The 17,451-nt window shown below is 46.3% G+C and overlaps 7 protein-coding genes and 3 non-coding genes across 10 annotated transcripts; 5 read left to right on the plus strand and 5 right to left on the minus strand.

Annotated features, from left to right (window-relative positions):
- Positions 1-566: 566 nt before the first annotated feature.
- On the plus strand, positions 567-888 carry J056_003493 (uncharacterized protein; the record flags this gene model as incomplete). The annotated part of the gene is made up of 2 exons (XM_009268716.1): positions 567-671; positions 748-888. The coding sequence occupies 2 exons, from the start codon at positions 567-569 to the stop codon at positions 886-888; spliced, it is 246 nt and encodes an 81-aa protein (XP_009266991.1).
- A 717-nt stretch (positions 889-1,605) lies between these two features.
- Positions 1,606-1,684, minus strand: J056_004976. The gene has a single exon. It is a non-coding gene; the product is annotated as a tRNA-Gln (tRNA).
- Positions 1,685-3,224: 1,540 nt separating this feature from the next.
- On the minus strand, positions 3,225-3,533 carry J056_003494 (uncharacterized protein; the record flags this gene model as incomplete). The annotated part of the gene is made up of 2 exons (XM_009268717.1): positions 3,225-3,245; positions 3,294-3,533. The coding sequence occupies 2 exons, from the start codon at positions 3,531-3,533 to the stop codon at positions 3,225-3,227; spliced, it is 261 nt and encodes an 86-aa protein (XP_009266992.1).
- Positions 3,534-4,743: 1,210 nt separating this feature from the next.
- Positions 4,744-5,105, plus strand: J056_003495 (uncharacterized protein; the record flags this gene model as incomplete). Its single annotated transcript, XM_009268718.1, has 2 exons — positions 4,744-4,972; positions 5,017-5,105. 2 exons carry the CDS (start codon positions 4,744-4,746, stop codon positions 5,103-5,105), a joined length of 318 nt encoding a protein of 105 aa, XP_009266993.1.
- An 850-nt stretch (positions 5,106-5,955) lies between these two features.
- J056_004973 lies at positions 5,956-6,045 on the plus strand. The gene has a single exon. It is a non-coding gene; the product is annotated as a tRNA-Gly (tRNA).
- A 2,024-nt stretch (positions 6,046-8,069) lies between these two features.
- Positions 8,070-8,150, plus strand: J056_004974. The gene has a single exon. It is a non-coding gene; the product is annotated as a tRNA-Gly (tRNA).
- A 193-nt stretch (positions 8,151-8,343) lies between these two features.
- On the minus strand, positions 8,344-12,178 carry J056_003496 (Protein SKG3; the record flags this gene model as incomplete). Its single annotated transcript, XM_009268719.1, has 3 exons — positions 8,344-8,688; positions 8,727-11,752; positions 11,809-12,178. 3 exons carry the CDS (start codon positions 12,176-12,178, stop codon positions 8,344-8,346), a joined length of 3,741 nt encoding a protein of 1,246 aa, XP_009266994.1.
- A 1,351-nt stretch (positions 12,179-13,529) lies between these two features.
- Positions 13,530-14,673, minus strand: J056_003497 (S-adenosylmethionine decarboxylase proenzyme; the record flags this gene model as incomplete). The annotated part of the gene is made up of 2 exons (XM_009268720.1): positions 13,530-13,558; positions 13,611-14,673. 2 exons carry the CDS (start codon positions 14,671-14,673, stop codon positions 13,530-13,532), a joined length of 1,092 nt encoding a protein of 363 aa, XP_009266995.1.
- Positions 14,674-14,777: 104 nt separating this feature from the next.
- On the plus strand, positions 14,778-16,292 carry J056_003498 (uncharacterized protein; the record flags this gene model as incomplete). Its single annotated transcript, XM_009268721.1, has 1 exon — positions 14,778-16,292. One exon carries the CDS (start codon positions 14,778-14,780, stop codon positions 16,290-16,292), a length of 1,515 nt encoding a protein of 504 aa, XP_009266996.1.
- A 170-nt stretch (positions 16,293-16,462) lies between these two features.
- J056_003499 (uncharacterized protein) lies at positions 16,463-17,398 on the minus strand (the record flags this gene model as incomplete). The annotated part of the gene is made up of 1 exon (XM_009268722.1): positions 16,463-17,398. One exon carries the CDS (start codon positions 17,396-17,398, stop codon positions 16,463-16,465), a length of 936 nt encoding a protein of 311 aa, XP_009266997.1.
- Between the last annotated feature and the right edge of the window lie 53 nt (positions 17,399-17,451).

The following is a 17,451-nucleotide window of genomic DNA, read 5'->3' on the forward strand; positions in this document are numbered from 1 at the left end:
TACCCTTTTGAGCTATATTATCGATGTGTCAAGTTTGTCTCGAGTGAAATTCAGGTTTTAATCTATCTTTAAGTTGATGTCGGTTTCACTCGAGATGCGTTCCAAATCGGGGTTGATTTGCCTTGTTTGATTATTTCCTCTTCGCTCCTCTATCCGTCACCATCTCTGCCACAAACGCGATAGTCTCGTTAGTCTTACTAAATTTTTACATGCATTTCTTTTGATTCGTTTCCGATTCGTTGAAAATGCCTCCATCGGTAGATCCTGATAATGAATCAAAGCGGTATGAAAAAGACATTGAGTAGATTTTACAATTTGTTTGAATCTCTTACATGCCTTCTTCAAAAAAGCCAAATGGTTTTTAAATGAACGAAGGTTTTGTCCAAAGGAGAGAGAGACTACACATATCTGGAAAGTTATTGATGCTTCTTCTTCCGTTTGCGAATGTGATTGATGAACCGAATATCTGGGGTTACCATCCGTATCTGTTGAAAGCGACATCGAACGGTTTCAGTTTCGCTTATTGAGGGCTTGGCAAGACTAACTATCCCTCGTCTTGCTCCCTCATGGGGATGGAGAGTAAGCCAGGTGCGAGCTTAGCAGGGACTGGGCTAGCAAGACTACGGTCGATAGGTCTCTCAACATTGGCGAAGGAGACACGTGGAAGATCGGTTTGCTGAATCAAATGAGAGATGACCATTGCGTTAAATCTACGCAAATTGTTCGGTCCTATCTAGCCAAAACCAGGCATTTTTGCTGGGTGGGCTGTTGGATGTTGAGTGCATCAGGACGTCATCCTCTGGCATTGCTAAGGACGCTTTCTTCGCTGACTGCTTCAACATCAGGCTGACGACGCTCATCGCTATAGACATTCGCCAGGATGACTAAGATTTTATGTTGATGATCGTGGTTTTTCTTGCTAGCGCTTCTCTTCTTTATCGTGTTAGAGCCTGCGAAAATTCACTGCCAGATGAAGCACGCAGATCGGTTTCGGAATCTTCAGAGCTCGTGAAGACTTGCCGACTAATCCTCTGTTGAATTTTTTGATATATTCAACAAAGGTTCTTCATGCGGCCACGTTAACAGATGCTGGGTTGGTGAGACAACTACGCACGTTGGACGAGTCTTATGGTTCATTGAACTTACAATAATTCTCAGTGGTCTTTTCCCTGTTGAAGCAAAAATATTCTTTTTCACAGTCAGACTTTTGCAGTGTCACGTTAAAGTAGAGTTTAAGTTTTGTTGGAAAGCAATGAGGGTGTAATACCTCTTTGATGCTAGAATTTTTGTCAGCTGGACAAGGGAATGAGCGAGAATTTTTGGAAGACAATGACACTGACCAGCGTTTTGTCCACATCAAATCCATGAAGATGGCCATTGGATTTACAGCTTGAGTTTGTTAAATTCATTAAAATTAATATTCTCCAACCAGAGCAAACTCTAGGACTGCGTGTTACGAGTTTTGCGCATAGTAACAGCTGATGATCTAAGCCTTATAAGAAATCATAGTGGGCATGTTCTTGACGGTTTGAACACACTACATCTGACGTCTCCATAACAAACATTGTATCGGAATGGGCATTAAATAAGAATGATAAAAAGTCAAGGTCCTAGCCGGATTCGAACCGGCGACTCCGGATGTCTACTTCAGAGACCGATGTGATGACCACTACACTATAGGACCGGCTGAAGCTCCATTTTTTAAAGTGAACTATATTATTCACAAACAAATTAGAAATAAGGTTCAAATCGTGGAACTATAGCTCGTTTTCTCGGCTTAACTTAAAAAAAACCAACCATTTCTGCTTACCAAGCTAGTCAAGAAATGCTTACAGTAGATTCAGCACTTCCCTCAACTTCTCCTGCTTTAAGAAGTATTGATGAATATCTCTATGAAAATCATTCTCAGGCCGGCTCTCTCTGATTTCTTTAGACGTCTGCGTGAGCAACACACTGCTCTCTTGAGAGTAAATGCACGTAGACTGCCAGGACCAACGTCGAAAGACGCAGAGAGAGAAGTGAGTAGGATGACTTTTACTCAGGGGGCTAATATGCTCAACAAGTTTCCTCGTGGTATGTGAATTGTGGCCACCCAGATCCGCTCAGGCCACTTCCCTATTGCCAAGTCTTACCGATTCACTGTCCAAATCAACACTTTGCAGCAAGCTCAGTGAAGTAGACAGTATCACACATAGGCTTTCTAGATGTAGGAAGTTCGATCAAACAAGGTTATCGTTGAGGAGGAAGATCTATGGACTAGGGTTAAGGTTCGAGATAAAACATGCTTTCAAATGAGGAAGCTCTCAAAGCTTTCTATGAGCTCTTTAAAAAGTAGCTCATCACCCACCCGCGCGCCTCCGTTAGCTCCACGTAGTCACCTCCTCTTTTACGGCGCACGTGCCAAGAACCGCATTCATTTGAGTCCTTAAAATTGTCAGCTGCTAATGCACAAGAAACCAAATAGGCGAAAATTATTATTCATTGTAACGCTTTTGACTATATACTATGATTTTTATCTATCTGTCTATCTCGAAGTATTGATGGACGCAGTTTTAAACATGTATCGGCTTAACGATATATTTAGATTTCATCATCATCATCACGGAACGATATGAAGACCCAGATTAGTATGCGTCTGCCGAACTTCTACCTGCCGCTCCCCTCCCACCAACAAGCTTCTGTAGTCTTAGAAGACATATCAAATAAAGTAAAGAACTTTTCCATCACTGAAAGCGGGATGGACTGGCTTTTTCCAATTCTTCGCATGGGTCTATTATGATAAGGCCAGAGCGGACAAACCCAACCTCACCGAGTGGACAGTCAGCGGCAATGTAGACGAAAGCAGGAAGTCATGGCACCTTTTCGACTCAAGTTAACCTATCAAGGCAACACGCGCGCTTTCAAGCACTTGGTAGCCGCCGGCTAACACCTCAAACAGCCCGATTCAATCAAATGCTTTAACCAAAAAAACTTTCCGCCCCTTCATATTACTCTTCAATCTTAGATTTGAGTCAGGCTAAGCCGATCATTACAATGCGTTGAATCCTTCACTTTTCATAATTTGATTTTTAGCACATTTGCGACGAGTCAAAGCTTAGTAATTATACAATTTGTAAACATTAAGTATCCAGGAGTCTACTGATAACCAATGCGTCCTCATTCTTGATCCCTTGAAATCCTCCATCACATACTAGTGGACTAACACACAACTCGTCCCATTCCAGTCACTTACTTTTTTTTATTTCCTGTTTGTGTTGAGCTTCTTGCCAACAAGTATACAGCATCATATTTACCCGCTTAATCACTGCAGCGCGAGCTGATGGATTTTGGGAAGAATTTGCTGACGCCGTTGTTTGACTGCTTGTTGTGCTTGCACTACCAATCACACTCGCACACCCGCTCATGCTGGCTTCAGCCTTGCTCGCCTTGATAAAAGCTTCCACCTCTTTAGCTATTTTAGCCAAATCCATCTCAACGACCTGCTTTTGCGGAAGCTCCACCTTCTGACCGACCTGTTGGGGTGTGATTCCCATGAGTTTTTAGATAAAATTTGTCACTGTACAAATTGCGTCGCATCCTCTTGTCTTAACGCTTGCCCCTACGCTAGCGCTGGACATTGACTTGTCGGAAAGCTGGCATTGAATAAAGTGTGTGGAGGTCCGAACAACTTAAAGCATTTTACTCATATTCTCTCTCCTCATGCAGAGAAGGTTGAAGAGGTTGATGAATACATATCTCCAGCTTAAGCTGAGACATTTGAGACTGAAGAAAGCTATGGACATGATTTGATAATGAGGAGTTGAAAAAGTATTTTGAATACGATATTCTTGAAGAAAACTACCCCAATTCACTCTCAGAGACCACCTCGTTCTCGGTAACAGTCATAACGGAAAGGACATAATGAAATCGATCCAAAGCAGCAAAAAGCTTCGCGTCTATCGGCGAGAAAAGGTAGGATTTCTTTCGATCATCTCATACAGATCACCGCGAATAGGAGGGACCTTTAAAATGAGTCACAAGGCATACTTCACGTTGAGACTGAAGTTATGCAGATCCTTAGAAAGGCTGTGATTAAGACTGACCCTCCCCCAGCCAGTCGCTGGCCGTGATTGGCTTGATGGCGGTAATAGTGGAGAACATGAGAGTATTGAGATCGAAGAAGCAATTCTGTTGCTTGCTCAGAACTTCATTCATTTTCTCTAACGGCTCTTCCGAAAATCCAACATTGCGAAGTGAGAGACGTGTAGCCTTGTTTGTCCAAATAAAAATGGCTGCGTGTTATCTGTCTGATGATTCGTGATACCGCTACATTCCTCGTTCTTCTATTCAGTAATCGCCGCCGCTTCGAACGACATTATGATAGTGGTAGCGCACTGAGAAGCGATAGAGTAACATGTGCGATATTTGAGGTATTCAAGGCAATTCAAATCATATCAAGGTACTTTAAAGAGCAGGAAGTGGATCAGCCATCGGAGCTTATTCTCTAACACACCCCACATCCCCTTTTCAAACTCAATAGCACAATTCCTGTATAAATTGAAATACTTCTCCTTGCAAATAAAATATCTTCAATTGCATTCACATTCTTTGTGTTTACTGAGGTATTTAGCCGATATGAACGCGCGAATGGCTACACTAAAGGTGAAACTAAAAATGAGACTAAAATTATACTAAAAATGGCACTATAAAAGAATTACATGCTCTTGAGATAATACTACAATCAACTATTCGTCCAATCTCACTATGATCGCTCAAACCATCTTCGCTGCTGCTCTCGTCGCCTCTGTCTCAGCTGGCTGGGAATCTAAGACCGGCTCATGTAATACTGGAAAGCTCGCGTGCTGCGATACCAACAAGAAGGTCCAAAAGTCAACCGGTGAAGAATCAGGCCTCCTCCACACCGGTGACGTCCTCGACCAAGTCGCCATCCAATGCACTCAAATCCCTCTCCTCATCGGAGTAGCAATTGAGGGTTAGTGAAAACGCTCGCTTTATATCACAACTAACACCCCACAGACGAGTGCAAGAACACCCCAACCTGTTGTGAAGATGTCAAGGACGATGGTCTCGTCGGTATCAACTGCACTCCAATCCCTCTCATTTAAAGGCTGTTTGCCAGCATTTGTAGAATTCAACATTAGATAATACTTTATAAGCCCTAGTCACCTTGATGTCTCACTATCTCATCCATGCAAATACGCGAAGCACACTTGCGACTACACCACATATATCAAAGGATGCATGAATGACAGCAAACATCCTATACAAAAAAAATCTCTCAAACATTCTTGGTCCACATACTCATCCATTGAGCTGATGAAATATGAGAGTAGTGAGACAGTGCAGATGTCATTCATAATCAATGCTTGAGCGTGTGTCCGGTAGCGGAGGTATGTAGCCGATTAATCAATTATGTGTGTCACAAGTTGATAATAATAGATAATGAATGGGTCTGATTCATGGCAGTAATCAGCTATCCAAGAGTTATAAGCAGAAGCGGCTACTATACCACAGGCACGTAGGCAAGAGTATTTAGCAATGGTTTTACAATGAAATGGTGAGTCTTAGGGCCTAGAAATAGGGTTTTGTCGATATTAATCAGTAAATTTCTGCTGTTTGTATGAAAGTCGGTAGTCCAACATCAGACCAAGATACTTCATAGTTTGAGATGATACTATTACCCGTTCATCCCAGAGAAGTGGATTGCTGTCTATCTTCAAGGGGTGTTTTGTGAATAACACATATTGGGTCTTTTTAATGTCTAACGGTGTCGCATGCGATTCTGACCATTCGTCTGCTTCGTGTGAGTGGCTTTCCAGGAAGGATTTAGCCTCATTCGGTGTAATAGCTGCCGACATTCATAGCAAATCGTCCCAAATGAAGGGAGGATGAGAATTTGATAGCAGATTTAAAAAGCAAATTACATACAATTTGATTTTAAAAGCGTAATATCAAGCATTAATGGGGTAGTGGTAACCTCGATCGTTGCCATCTGGTCATTCACGAAATTTCGATCGGCCCCCGGTTCAATTCCGGGTTAATGCATTTATTTTTATGTTCTTCCATGCTCTTTCATCTTAAAGATGAACTTTTTTCGACCAGCTAGTTTTAATTAGTCATACGTTGGCTATCTCCGTAAGACGACAATGTTCGCTCGCAAGACCCTTTAAATCACAGTCAATTACTATTGCACAATGTGTTACTCACTCTATTGCACCACACCCCTTTCAAACAACATGCGCTAGAGTTTTTTTACCAAGTATTTTTACTGCTTGAGACATCTCAAAATATTACTTCCTACTCATATTACCCAAATTCAACCTCACCCACATTCAAACTCTTTTATCCACTGAACAAAGCGGCGGCGTTCTTGACAAAGTCACCAACCAAGTATGACATTCGGGTTAGTATTTTTAGTGGTGTGCTTTGAGTTGTGTTTAGGAACGAGCAATTGATACAATTTCTAGTCAACATCACTTATTTTACCACACCTTTTCCTGCGTTTTATTCTATTTTTGACGCTTTTGCGCTCAGACATATCGTTTCTTAAACACAGTGGCGCCGACTTGAATGAGATTGAAGCTGGCGGAGGTACGCTTAAACGTCTTTGTTCAAAATTACACACGGTAATGTTAGGAGATGTGTTCAATCTGGACACTAGGTCAGTAGAGTTGTAGACCTGAAGTAGCGGGGTCGGGTGATCCCAGTAGCCGAGGTGATCACTGGATCCCTGAAATTAAGTGTCCTTTAACTTATCGTCATCATAAAAAAAAAGGTGTCAAGAACAACAAGCAAGCACACGCCTTATAAATCTCTGCAATGACTAATAAAATAGAAACCATATATTCAGGAAGATTACTGGCTATTACGTATTTTGGGTTTATTTATAATACGTTAATATGCCTGAAATAATACGATGTTTCATACCTGATTTTGACGGAGAAATAATAAACGGCAATTGTTTCACAAGATATAACAGTTGTCCATTCGGTTACCCTAATCTTTGCAATGGAACACATCTGTTAAATGTCAATCTAGCAAATAATTGCACAGAGCCATGTGATGTTAATGACTGAGGTAACGTATTTGGTTACAGGGAGAATACAGTTGGGACAAATCGTGGTGTGAATCAACGTCCAGCAACATTCTCAGTACAAAGCCTGGAAACCTGGTCTAAAGGAGAGAGAGCAAGTACTAAGATGAACCTATTAATTGTTGCGTTGGTCGCAAGCTTAATGTTAACAGAAGTGGTTGCTGCTTTCGAGTAGTAGCTGGAAAAAACCCTGTGTGCTATCGTATCGTCCACTCTACACGTTCCTTTCTTATAGCTTTTTTCGCTATCTTTCACCATCTCCTATTCGAGCTGATAGACCTTCTGTTTGTCTTCAGCATAAGGCTCGCGTCTCTTCACACTTACCGGTAGCGAATTGAATGAGGTTGAGGCTGGCAGAGGTAAGTCTACATGTTTCAGGGGGCTAAAGGCATACACGGGAGCCATAAGAGGTTAGCCTGCATTTATCACTTAAAGACATCATCATCGAATCCCTTTTTTATACCTAATAAATCGAAATGAAATAAAGTGTTAGCTGCTCACTGAGTCTCAAAGTTTTCACCAAGCTTGTCTTTGCTCCCAAATATTCAATCACTACCGATTTGAGTTAAAAACATTATATTGATTGATGATCTTAAAAAAAAAGACAGATCTGACTTATATCCAGAATCTAAAATTAATGATAGTGCAAGTAAATTAAAAAGGGTACTCTAATCCAAAATTATGATGATGAAATATGAATATGTTGTTAAGACGATAGATGTTTAAACTGCGTCCATAAATAATTCTTAAAGCATGAGGAGTCAAAGGGGTGCTGAATTTACTGGAAGCTTTTCTTGACTAGCGTCGTAATTTCTAAGTTGTTGGTGGTTCTCAATTACATTAAACAACCTGATATCCTGCTGTGACTAATTACCACTGCGCTAATTGTTGTTAAACTGCCTCCCTTGCCTCGGCTGATATAATTAGCCGAGGCAGTTATGAGATTATAATAATTACATCAAGCCCGATTACAACAGCGTGGTTGGTCTAATGGTTATGATTCTCGCCTTCCATTAGTGATAGCGAGAGGCTATGGGTTCGATTCCCATACCTCGCAACCTTTTTGCTTTTGTATTGGCTTTTCCAAATTTTTTCTATTCCAAGATGACACAAATCAAAAGCGTCTAATTAAGTAAAAATATAGTGCATGTAAACATGTATAAGTAAATTTGTGTATACAAAAACTAAAGAGAGTAAATTTTCGAAACAAATGAAACAAATAAAAATGTCCATATTTGTATGATCGTCCATCAATTCTGGGGCGAATGAGTGTAGAAGCTTTGGTATGATTGGGAGTGCATATCAGGGCTTCCAAACTGGTTGTGGTGGTTGTGATTATGATTTTGAGGCGAAGGTGTTAGATGGTGGGGGTACGAAGACTGGGGCGACATTTGTGAATACTGTGAGTACGGTGATTGAGGGGACATGGCCATAGGTTGCGAAGGGGACATTGTCATGTTCATGCTCATACTCTGAGAAGGACTGCGATGAACGCCTGCACCTGCAACTGCACCGCCTTGCTGCTGCTGGTGGTACTGCCACATGGACTGCTGGAAGGCTTGCTGCGCAGCCATCATCGCCTGGAAGAAGGCAGTCTAGGGGTGGAGTTAGAAAAATGAGAGGGAAGTGGTACGATACTTGCCTGATTACCCATTGCGCTTGGATCCATTGGTGGCATGCCCTGCATACCTTGCATACCTTGCATACTACCAGGCGCACTTTGCGTGTTACTAGGGACACCCATCCCCATCGGCATCTGCATTCCCATTCCCATTGGCATCTGCATGCTCGGCATCATGTTCGGTATGCCCGGCGCGCTCTGCGTGTTTTGCATGTTTTGCATAGGAGGAGACATCTGCGGCGGAGGAGACATTTGACGCGTATGCGAGCGTGAATGTGAGTGTGCGTAAGGGTTAGGGTGAGGGTTAAATTGAGAGTGAGAGTGAGAGTGCGAATGGGAAGACGAGAGTGAGCTAGGGTGGGGATACGCGCGATTATCCTGCACCCCATACACACTCCCCTCCCGGCCGAGCGGCGAATGAGGGAGTTGAGAGCCAGTGTGGGAAAGCGTGCGCGTGTGGCCTTGAGCGTGAGAGTGAGAGTGGGAGTGGCGGAGCGAAGGTGGTCTGCTGTACGACACGTGCGACGTATTGCTTCTAGCTATGGGCGACACAGGCGAGCCTGCCTGAAGACTGGCTGGCTTAGGTGCGGGAGGAGCCGGAGGCGAGGGGGGAACTGGTGAGGAGAGAATTGGTGGTGGTCGCGAGGGCATGTGCGGCGTCCTTTCGTTATCTTCCACCTCCAATGGCTGAGTGCGGTTAAGGTACTGGTCTGATGTTGAGGCGTTTGCAGATGCGTTTAGTGACGTCGGGTTGACATTCAGATCAAAATCAACATCTGTGTTTGCTTCGCCTCTACGTTTGCCACCTCCACCTTCGTCGTCGCTGTCGTAATCATCGTAATCCGAGTAGTCGTTGTATGTGTTCTGTGAGTACTTGGATGCAATAGAGCCGTCGTTATAAGCACTTTGCACGCTTTGTACGCTCGGCAAGCCTTCTGAATAGGGTGTATTGGGGATGGAGTAGTTTGTGTGGTTTTCGTAAGGCTGATGATTTGAGTAGCCTGAGTGATTCGTGTGGATTGGGTAAGGGATTACGTGTTGATCGAAAGCCGCGCTATTGATGCTCTGGCGGGAGTGAGGGGCGTGTGAGTGTGAAACTGAGTGTGAGTGTGAAGGTGGAAGTAAACCACCGCCGTCATCAAGCTCATCACTATCACTCCCTCCTAGAGACAATTTGCGACGTAGCTCCTGTGCAGCGCGCGCAGTCTGTTCTTCTACACTTCCCGTGCCATTAGTCCCAGTACTGGCAGGCGTTTGGAGCGATCCTGTTGAGATGGAACTGAAGGGTGTTCTGACGCCAGCCTCACGATCGTGAGCTCCCGCGCCCGTGTCCACTACTTGAGCAAATTGACCAGATTGACCAACGTCACCCTCAAGTTCATCCCTCTCAATTTCACCCCCGTTCTCGCTCTCGCTCTCGCTCACCCGATCGCGCGCAAAGACACCATGGAAACTGGGAATGGCTGTGGAGGCGGTTGATTTGCTGCCTGTGTTGTGCATATTTCCTGCTTCTGCACTGCCCACGTCGCCATAAACTTGTCCACCTTCACCCATGCCAATTGGCCCGAGGGGCTCAATCCGTGGGAGGCTGGGGGAGGTGTCCGTATGCAAGGTATTGTTGTGTGTGTTACGTTTGTTGCTTGTGTAGCTTCTGTAGCTATGATAGCTCCTATTTTCTGGTAAGAGCGTGTCATTTTCGCTATCCCTAGTGTGCTCCTTGAGGCTGTGTTCGCTCGCACCGCTGTGTCCAGCCAGCAGGGGTTCACTGAATGCATTGACACCGTCAACGCCGTTACCGCCTGCGCCAATAGAGGGAATGCTAGGTGGGCGGGCCAACCTAGTCTTCATCTTATCCGGCGACACTTGCCCGCCTGGTTGCAGTGAGACAGGGCGGGTAGATGGAACGCCGTCGCTGCTGTCGTCGCTGGCCGCTTTGCCCCTGTTTCCTTGCTGCGATGGCGGCAGCATGCGATCGTGCAGGATCGCGAGCAGGTTCGAACGTACCTTGAACCCCCTCTTCTCATGCACATCCGCCCCACGCGCCAGATCCATGTCGAGAAACAGCCGTCCACGCTGTGGGCCGATTGGGTAGGCGAAAAAGAGCGAGCGCGGATCGCGCGGGTCGAAGCTGTACGCCTTAGGTCGGCCGTACAAGTGGAAGCTGTCGTGTATCCCGACCAGCCAGTTCAACATCTCGCTCCAGGTGTGCGAGGAGGACATGCTTGAGGTGGCACTAGAGTTGGTGTTGGTTAAACTGCTCCCCGTGCTGCTGCGCGCTTTGCTCTTGCGCTTTTCACCGACATCCGGCATGAGCAGACACCACCCATCTTCGCGCTGCACTGACTGGCCTAGCTGGTCTACGTAGCCATTCTCCTCTCCATTTTCCAATCTGCCGTCTATCTTCATCAGCCCCGAGTGCGAAATTAGCTCCGTGCGTTCGGGAAATATCGCATAGGCTTGCGTGGCGAGAGTCATGGTGTAGATGGGTCTTGTGCTGCTCTTAACGTTCTTCTGGGCGTAAAAGGATGCGATGGCGCTGTAGTTAGGCGGTGAGGGAAAAGCGTGTCTGTGTGAGTGAGACTGTGAGCTGGTGGCAGTGTTTGAATTTGATCCACCGAAGAAGGATTTCTTCCGCTCAGAGGGACGGTAATTGGTTAACACAAGCCAGTATCGCTGCCACTTGGCTGTGCCACTGAAACGAACCTTGACCCACCCCTCCATCTTGCCCTTTACGAGCGGGGAGTGAGGTTCTATGAAGGGCTGTCTGCCGGAGTTGCCGGGCAAGTTGCTTCTCTGGAGGATGCGCAGGAGGTGTCCTGTGTAGAGCTCTTCCAACCGCTTCTTCTCCCAGGCCGAGAGACGAATAGCAGTGACGACTGTGTGCAGCGTGTGCTTGTCCTGCGCCACGTACTCCTGTCTGTTCAGACCGGCGTAGTTGAGCGCAAAGACGTGATCGACGGTGCGCTGGTACTCGGGGGGCGGCACGGCGACGAGAATGCTTCCGACGAGTTCAGTGTGGCTGTCTGAGATGTTGATGTCTATATAGATGTTAGATGTGCTATTGAACTGCCTAAAAATCAAATAAAGCACCCACAATTCGGCGGAATCGCTTGACCTGCAGCGGCAGCCGACTCCATACCCTTGCGCATCCACACATTGAGGACATTACCAATCAACTTGACGAACACTCCCTGCAGCTCACCGCGGCTGTCGCCCGTCTTGAGTGGCTTCCCGTCGGCGTTCTGCACCGTACGCTGGGCGAGATAGCCACTGAAATACACCTTGCGCGAGTGGGCGTGTACTAGCGTTAGCAGCGGCTGTAGCTCGCCCGTTGGTGCATTACGCGATTCAACATCGAGATGACTTCCAAACGATTCGTTGGGCTCTGCGTCTGCGGATGCTACACGTCGATGGTGCGTGTCTGGCGCGTCTGTTATATCGGCAGATGTCGTTTTCGTCGGCATCAGCGAGAACCGTTTCGATTTATCCATCTCGCCGTGGTGAGTGTGAGCGCGTAAGAGGGGAGATGGGAGATGGCGCGTTGAGAAGGGTTGAGATGTTGGAAGAGCAGTGCAAAGTATTTGGCGGTTATTGTGAGAATATTAAGAGCAGTTTATAGGCGTGGTGGTTTGTGGTGGCTTGGGGTGATCTGCACAGCATATTTACAGACTGACAGCGTGGGCCGAAATTGAGTTTGGATTGTGCTCCAGAAAAGCTGCCGAGAATGGAGGAAGTCTGTCGCTCGGACCCAATTCCAGGCACGGCAGGTGAAACAATGAGTATATTGAATGACTCTATAAGTACTGCAATCAAGCCGATAACAATGCGTCCGAGTATTCATCTATGCGCCATACATCTAAACATACACCTGCTAGAGGTGAATGTATCGGTGGATGATGATTACCGAACAATTGTCTTGTGAGCGATAGACACGGCAAAGGCGCAGAAGGAGCACAAGTAAGTTAACTTGGAGGAAAATGGGAAACACTGGGCACGAGGAGCACAAGTATCACAAGAATCAAAGGTATCACGCACTGCTACGCCCTCTCTAGCAAGAAAGCTACGTGATGTAACTGCCCGTAATCCTACTCGCCTTCAACAAACATGGCATGGGCGTACACGGGGTGATAACGACTAGATTCTTCGTCAGCATCACACTCCTAGCTACCGCGTTCGTCGTGCTTGTACACCATGTAAAGATGAACAAGGCAGCAATCTCAGCCTCAGTTTTAATTCCATATGTCTAGATATGTAGATGTCTTGCAGTCTTGTGACATGAGCTGCGAGCTTTGACTTGATTTGACCTGATTTGACCTGATTTGAGATGATTTGAGATGATTTGCCAGGCTATTTATACCTGAGATGCACACTACTATGCATCACATAATGTGATCACGTAATTTAGTAATTTGATTGCTTACTTAGTTGCAGACGATCGACGACCACCGATCACCCATCACGCACGCCAGAAACGGGGTACGTCAACCTCACCACGCTCTCCCTACTCACAAGGACACCATCAAGAGAATGCGCTTCAAGGTACCACTCTGCTTTGTGGATCTGGTGGTTGTGCTTTGTGAGAGACGCAGAGATGCCCCATACTCAATCACGGTCTTCTACGTCGGCTACATCGACCCTAAAGGTGATCTGTATGGATGGCAAGTGCAGGAGTCTCCAAGATGGGATGGGAAACACAGCGATACGCAGCGAGATGAGCGAGTGTAATGATGGCTTGGATTAATGCTACATGGGCTTCTATATAGTAGTAGTTGTAGTGTTGATGGTGATTTTGATGATTTTGGTAAGACAACGCCGTCACGACCGTTGATAGCAAGCGTAGGCGACTGTGCATGAAGAGAATGAGCGTGATTGTCCAACAAATTGCCTCCCACTCACGATCATAACCCGAGAATTCATAATTGATGCGATCAGTGCGGGTGTAATTCTCGAGGAGGCTGTTGGAGAATTCGTTTGAGGGCTTGATATCGATTTCCTCGTTCTCGCCCACACCCACGAACAGGGTAGAAGAGAGCTTACCCGGGTTGAAAATATGCACGACGCGCTGAATGAGATGGCGCAATTCATTGCTGCTCGCATAGCTGGCATTAGTTTCAAAAGATGCATAGCTGATGCCGTCTTCGGGCGTGACGTGTATCGTGAAATAACGATCACTGCTGTGTGAGTCGGACCAGGTAGCGTTGGCTGAGTAACCACACGGGGTGAATAAAAACGCGTCGAGCGCTATATTGGGAAAGAGAGTGGAGATACCCAGACTGTCTGAGAGACGTTTACCCGCTTCGTGGCCAGTTATGTTCAAGTCGCTGAGAAAGAAAGCGCGACAATTGTCTGGATGGAGGTTTGTCATAAGAATTTCGAGGGTTATGTCAGGAGAAGACAAGTGTGGGGTTCTGCTAAGAGCCTTTTCATCGTGCTCATCATGCTTGCTGGACATATAGAGCAGCCAGTGATCACCATTCATTCTGCCAACAGTGTAGGCAGAGCCAGGGCCAAAGAACTTGTCGAGAACTTGGACCTCCTGCTGCCAGTGTCTGTGAGGGCCTCTCTGGCGCTCGGGGAACATGAAAGCCTTGCGAGAGTAAAAGACATGTTTTGGGTTCAGGCCACAGCGATCCTTGGCAATATCAAGAATTCTCTCCAAACCAAGCAGCAGAGTGGTTGTGCCGCATGTCTTGAGGATAAGGCGATGAGGAGCGATGAAGAGGGAAGACTCGGAGAGGAGATAAGCGTCGATGGAGTCACCGATAATAACGCTGAGAATCTGACAGTTGACTAGCTGCAGCATATTCTCCCACTCGCTTCTGCTGACTTTACGCAAGCCACCGTCACCACGGAAAGCCCCACAATCAAACCAAATCTCTAGCAGCTTCTCTGGTCCTTCGAATGGCCCACTGGCATCATCTTCCTGCTCATGAATTATTTTCGTCGTCGTCGTCGTCATTTACTGAGTCGAGTGAATTTCTATTTAAACGACTTTGGCGGGATTTCTCCTCACACAACAACCACCACCACCAAACGCGCGGATACACGCGTTTTAAATATAAAATGGGTTTGGCAAGGACACCGCCCAAGATGCAATTCGGGAATAAGCTCGAGGATATCCAGGAGGTGGATGGTGTGGATGAGGGGGGTGTGGTTGCAGGTGCTGTTAATGACATTGCCGCGGATGCCATTGCTGCTGACGCCATTGCCGCCGATCCAATCACCGTTGAGCCCATTGCTCATGATTCTGCTCAATCAGACACCATCTCCCATCTCAACCGCCAAATCGCAATGCTGTCGACGCGCAACCGCGAACTTCATCAATCAAAACAACAGCTGCAAATTAGAGTAGAAGACATGCTCACGCAGCACGACCAAGAACGCGTCGCAATGGTTGCACACGTGACGCGTCAGAGAGAAGCACACAAGAGCACTCTCTCGAAATGGAAGGAGGAGCTAGCAATCCAGACTGCGAACCGGGAAGAAATGGAGAGACGCTATCTTGCCTCAGAAGATGACCTAGACAAGGCGTACGAGCAGATAGATGGTTTGATTGAGAGAGTCACTCAAGCTGAGAATGCGCTGAATAATGCACACAGTACGCATGCACGTGCCATTGAAAAACACACATCAGAATACAATGCACTCGCCGATAAACGCAAACATGATAAAGAGAAAGAGAGAGAAAATGAGCGTCGCTCCCTCCGCTATGAGGCCAAGATAGATACTCTTAATGCAGATATTGCCAGTCTGAAGAGGGAAGCGGACGCGGCGAGAGAAGACCAGGTTGAGCTGGAGCAGGCGGACGAGACCATTTCCGAGCTCAGACGCTCTCTCGACAAGGCCCAGAAGGAAATGCGCGAATTGAAGGCGAGCAAGTCGACTAAATCGAGCAAAGTGGAGAGAGCTCTCGAACGTAAACTGGACGCATCCGAGAGCGAGCTCGATGCACTCCGTTCTGAGCTAAAGAGTGTGGAAAGGAGCGTGGAGAAACGCGTCAAGAAGGAGATGGCGGAGCTTAGTGAAACTAGCGAAGGCGAGGTGAAGACACTTCAAAAACAACTCAGCAAGCACAAGGAGAAAACTACAATCATCCTTGCTGATCTGAAAGAGTCAGAGCGGAATCGTACCCGCGTCGAGAAGGAGCTCCTACATTTGCAGGACGGAGCTCAGCTTGCGGAAATGCACTCCGAACGCGCCGATAAAGCCGAGCGACGCGTTAAAAAACTCGAGAATGCACTAGACGAGATGAAACGTGCTTCAAAGAAACCAAGACGTGCATCTTCGTCGGGTGATGAAAACGACCACAACGGTCACTCTAAACCCGTTCCCAAACTTAGGAAACGCAAGGCGGAGAGTGAGAACGAAGACGACGACGCACCCAAGCCACAGCGCAGCGCAAAGAATGTCGAGAAAAAGACTAAAAAGAAGATTAACATATTCGGTAACGGACCTGCACAGCCGCAGAAAGGTAGCGATGGAGGTGTATTTGGTATACCGGATGTACTCTCGCCGGTGAAGGGTAAGTCATCGGGTGGGAGGAGCGTTGGAGGCGTCGGAAGAGGTCCATTTGGATGAGCGAATCACACCAATTAATATATATATATAGTTTAATTCTGTTGTATCTTGTGTATCAATATTAGTGCGTTAGATGTTTTGTGAAAATTTGTACAGGCAGCAAAGAAAGGTAGCAAAACAAGGCGAAAAGAAGGCAAATATTGCTTATCTATAGAAAAAACTTATAAGTACTAACTCTCATCGACTTTAACACCCTTCCAGACAGAAGCAACACCAAGAGTGAGATCTCTATAACCGCGTTTGTTAGGAAGATGAAAACCAGCGTCCCGGAGCATGTTAGCGAACGTAGGCTGATCAGGAAAGCGTTCAATAGATTCAACGAGGTATTGGTACGATTCTCTATCGCCAGCGACGAGGTGGCCAATAGCAGGGATCAAGTTGAACGAGTAAGTGGAGTAGAGGGAAGCGAGGAGAGGCTGAGACACTTTACCAAATTCTAACACAGCGAAAACACCGCCTGGTTTGAGCACACGATGGGCTTCGCGTATGACAGTGTCAATGTGTGTGCAATTCCTTATACCAAAAGCGATAGTGTAAAGGTCGACAGAGTTGGAGGGGATGTTCTCGAGACACTCTGCATTGGCTAGCTTGAACTTTATCTGGTCAGTGTTGAAGTAGAAGGATTTACGAGCACGTTTTTCACCCTCAGCGAGCATCTGTGGATTAACATCCATCACTGTGACATTTACACTCCTGTCAGCGTGCTTGTCTTTGGCATGGTCGAGTATTCTGTGGGCAATGTCGCCAGTACCGCCAGCCATATCGATGCAGTTGAGACCGGTGCCGCCGAATTTACGGGCGTATTCCTCAGTAACGCCGGCTTCGGAGATAGTCTTTATAGAGTGGGGGTTGAGTGAGCCGACAAAGTCATCCTTCCAAAGCCTGTGAATGCCAAAGGACATGACGTCGTTCATAATATCATAAGCAGGCGCAACGGAGGAGAAGACATTTGAGACTAAATCCTCCTTCTTATCCTGATCAACGGATTTAAATCCGAAATGAGTTTTGTTTGAGTGGTTTCTGATCTGTGTGGTGACTGCTATTGGCGTGTAGATTGACTTATTCAATAATTTTAATTTTGAAATTCCACGCGTCATTGAGGACATGATGGTTGTCGTGGTTCAGGCGTATAACATTCTTGAACCAGAACGTCCACCAT

Source organism: Wallemia ichthyophaga, assembly GCF_000400465.1.
Source record: "Wallemia ichthyophaga EXF-994 unplaced genomic scaffold scaffold4, whole genome shotgun sequence".
In the NCBI taxonomy this organism is placed as follows: domain Eukaryota; kingdom Fungi; phylum Basidiomycota; class Wallemiomycetes; order Wallemiales; family Wallemiaceae; genus Wallemia; species Wallemia ichthyophaga.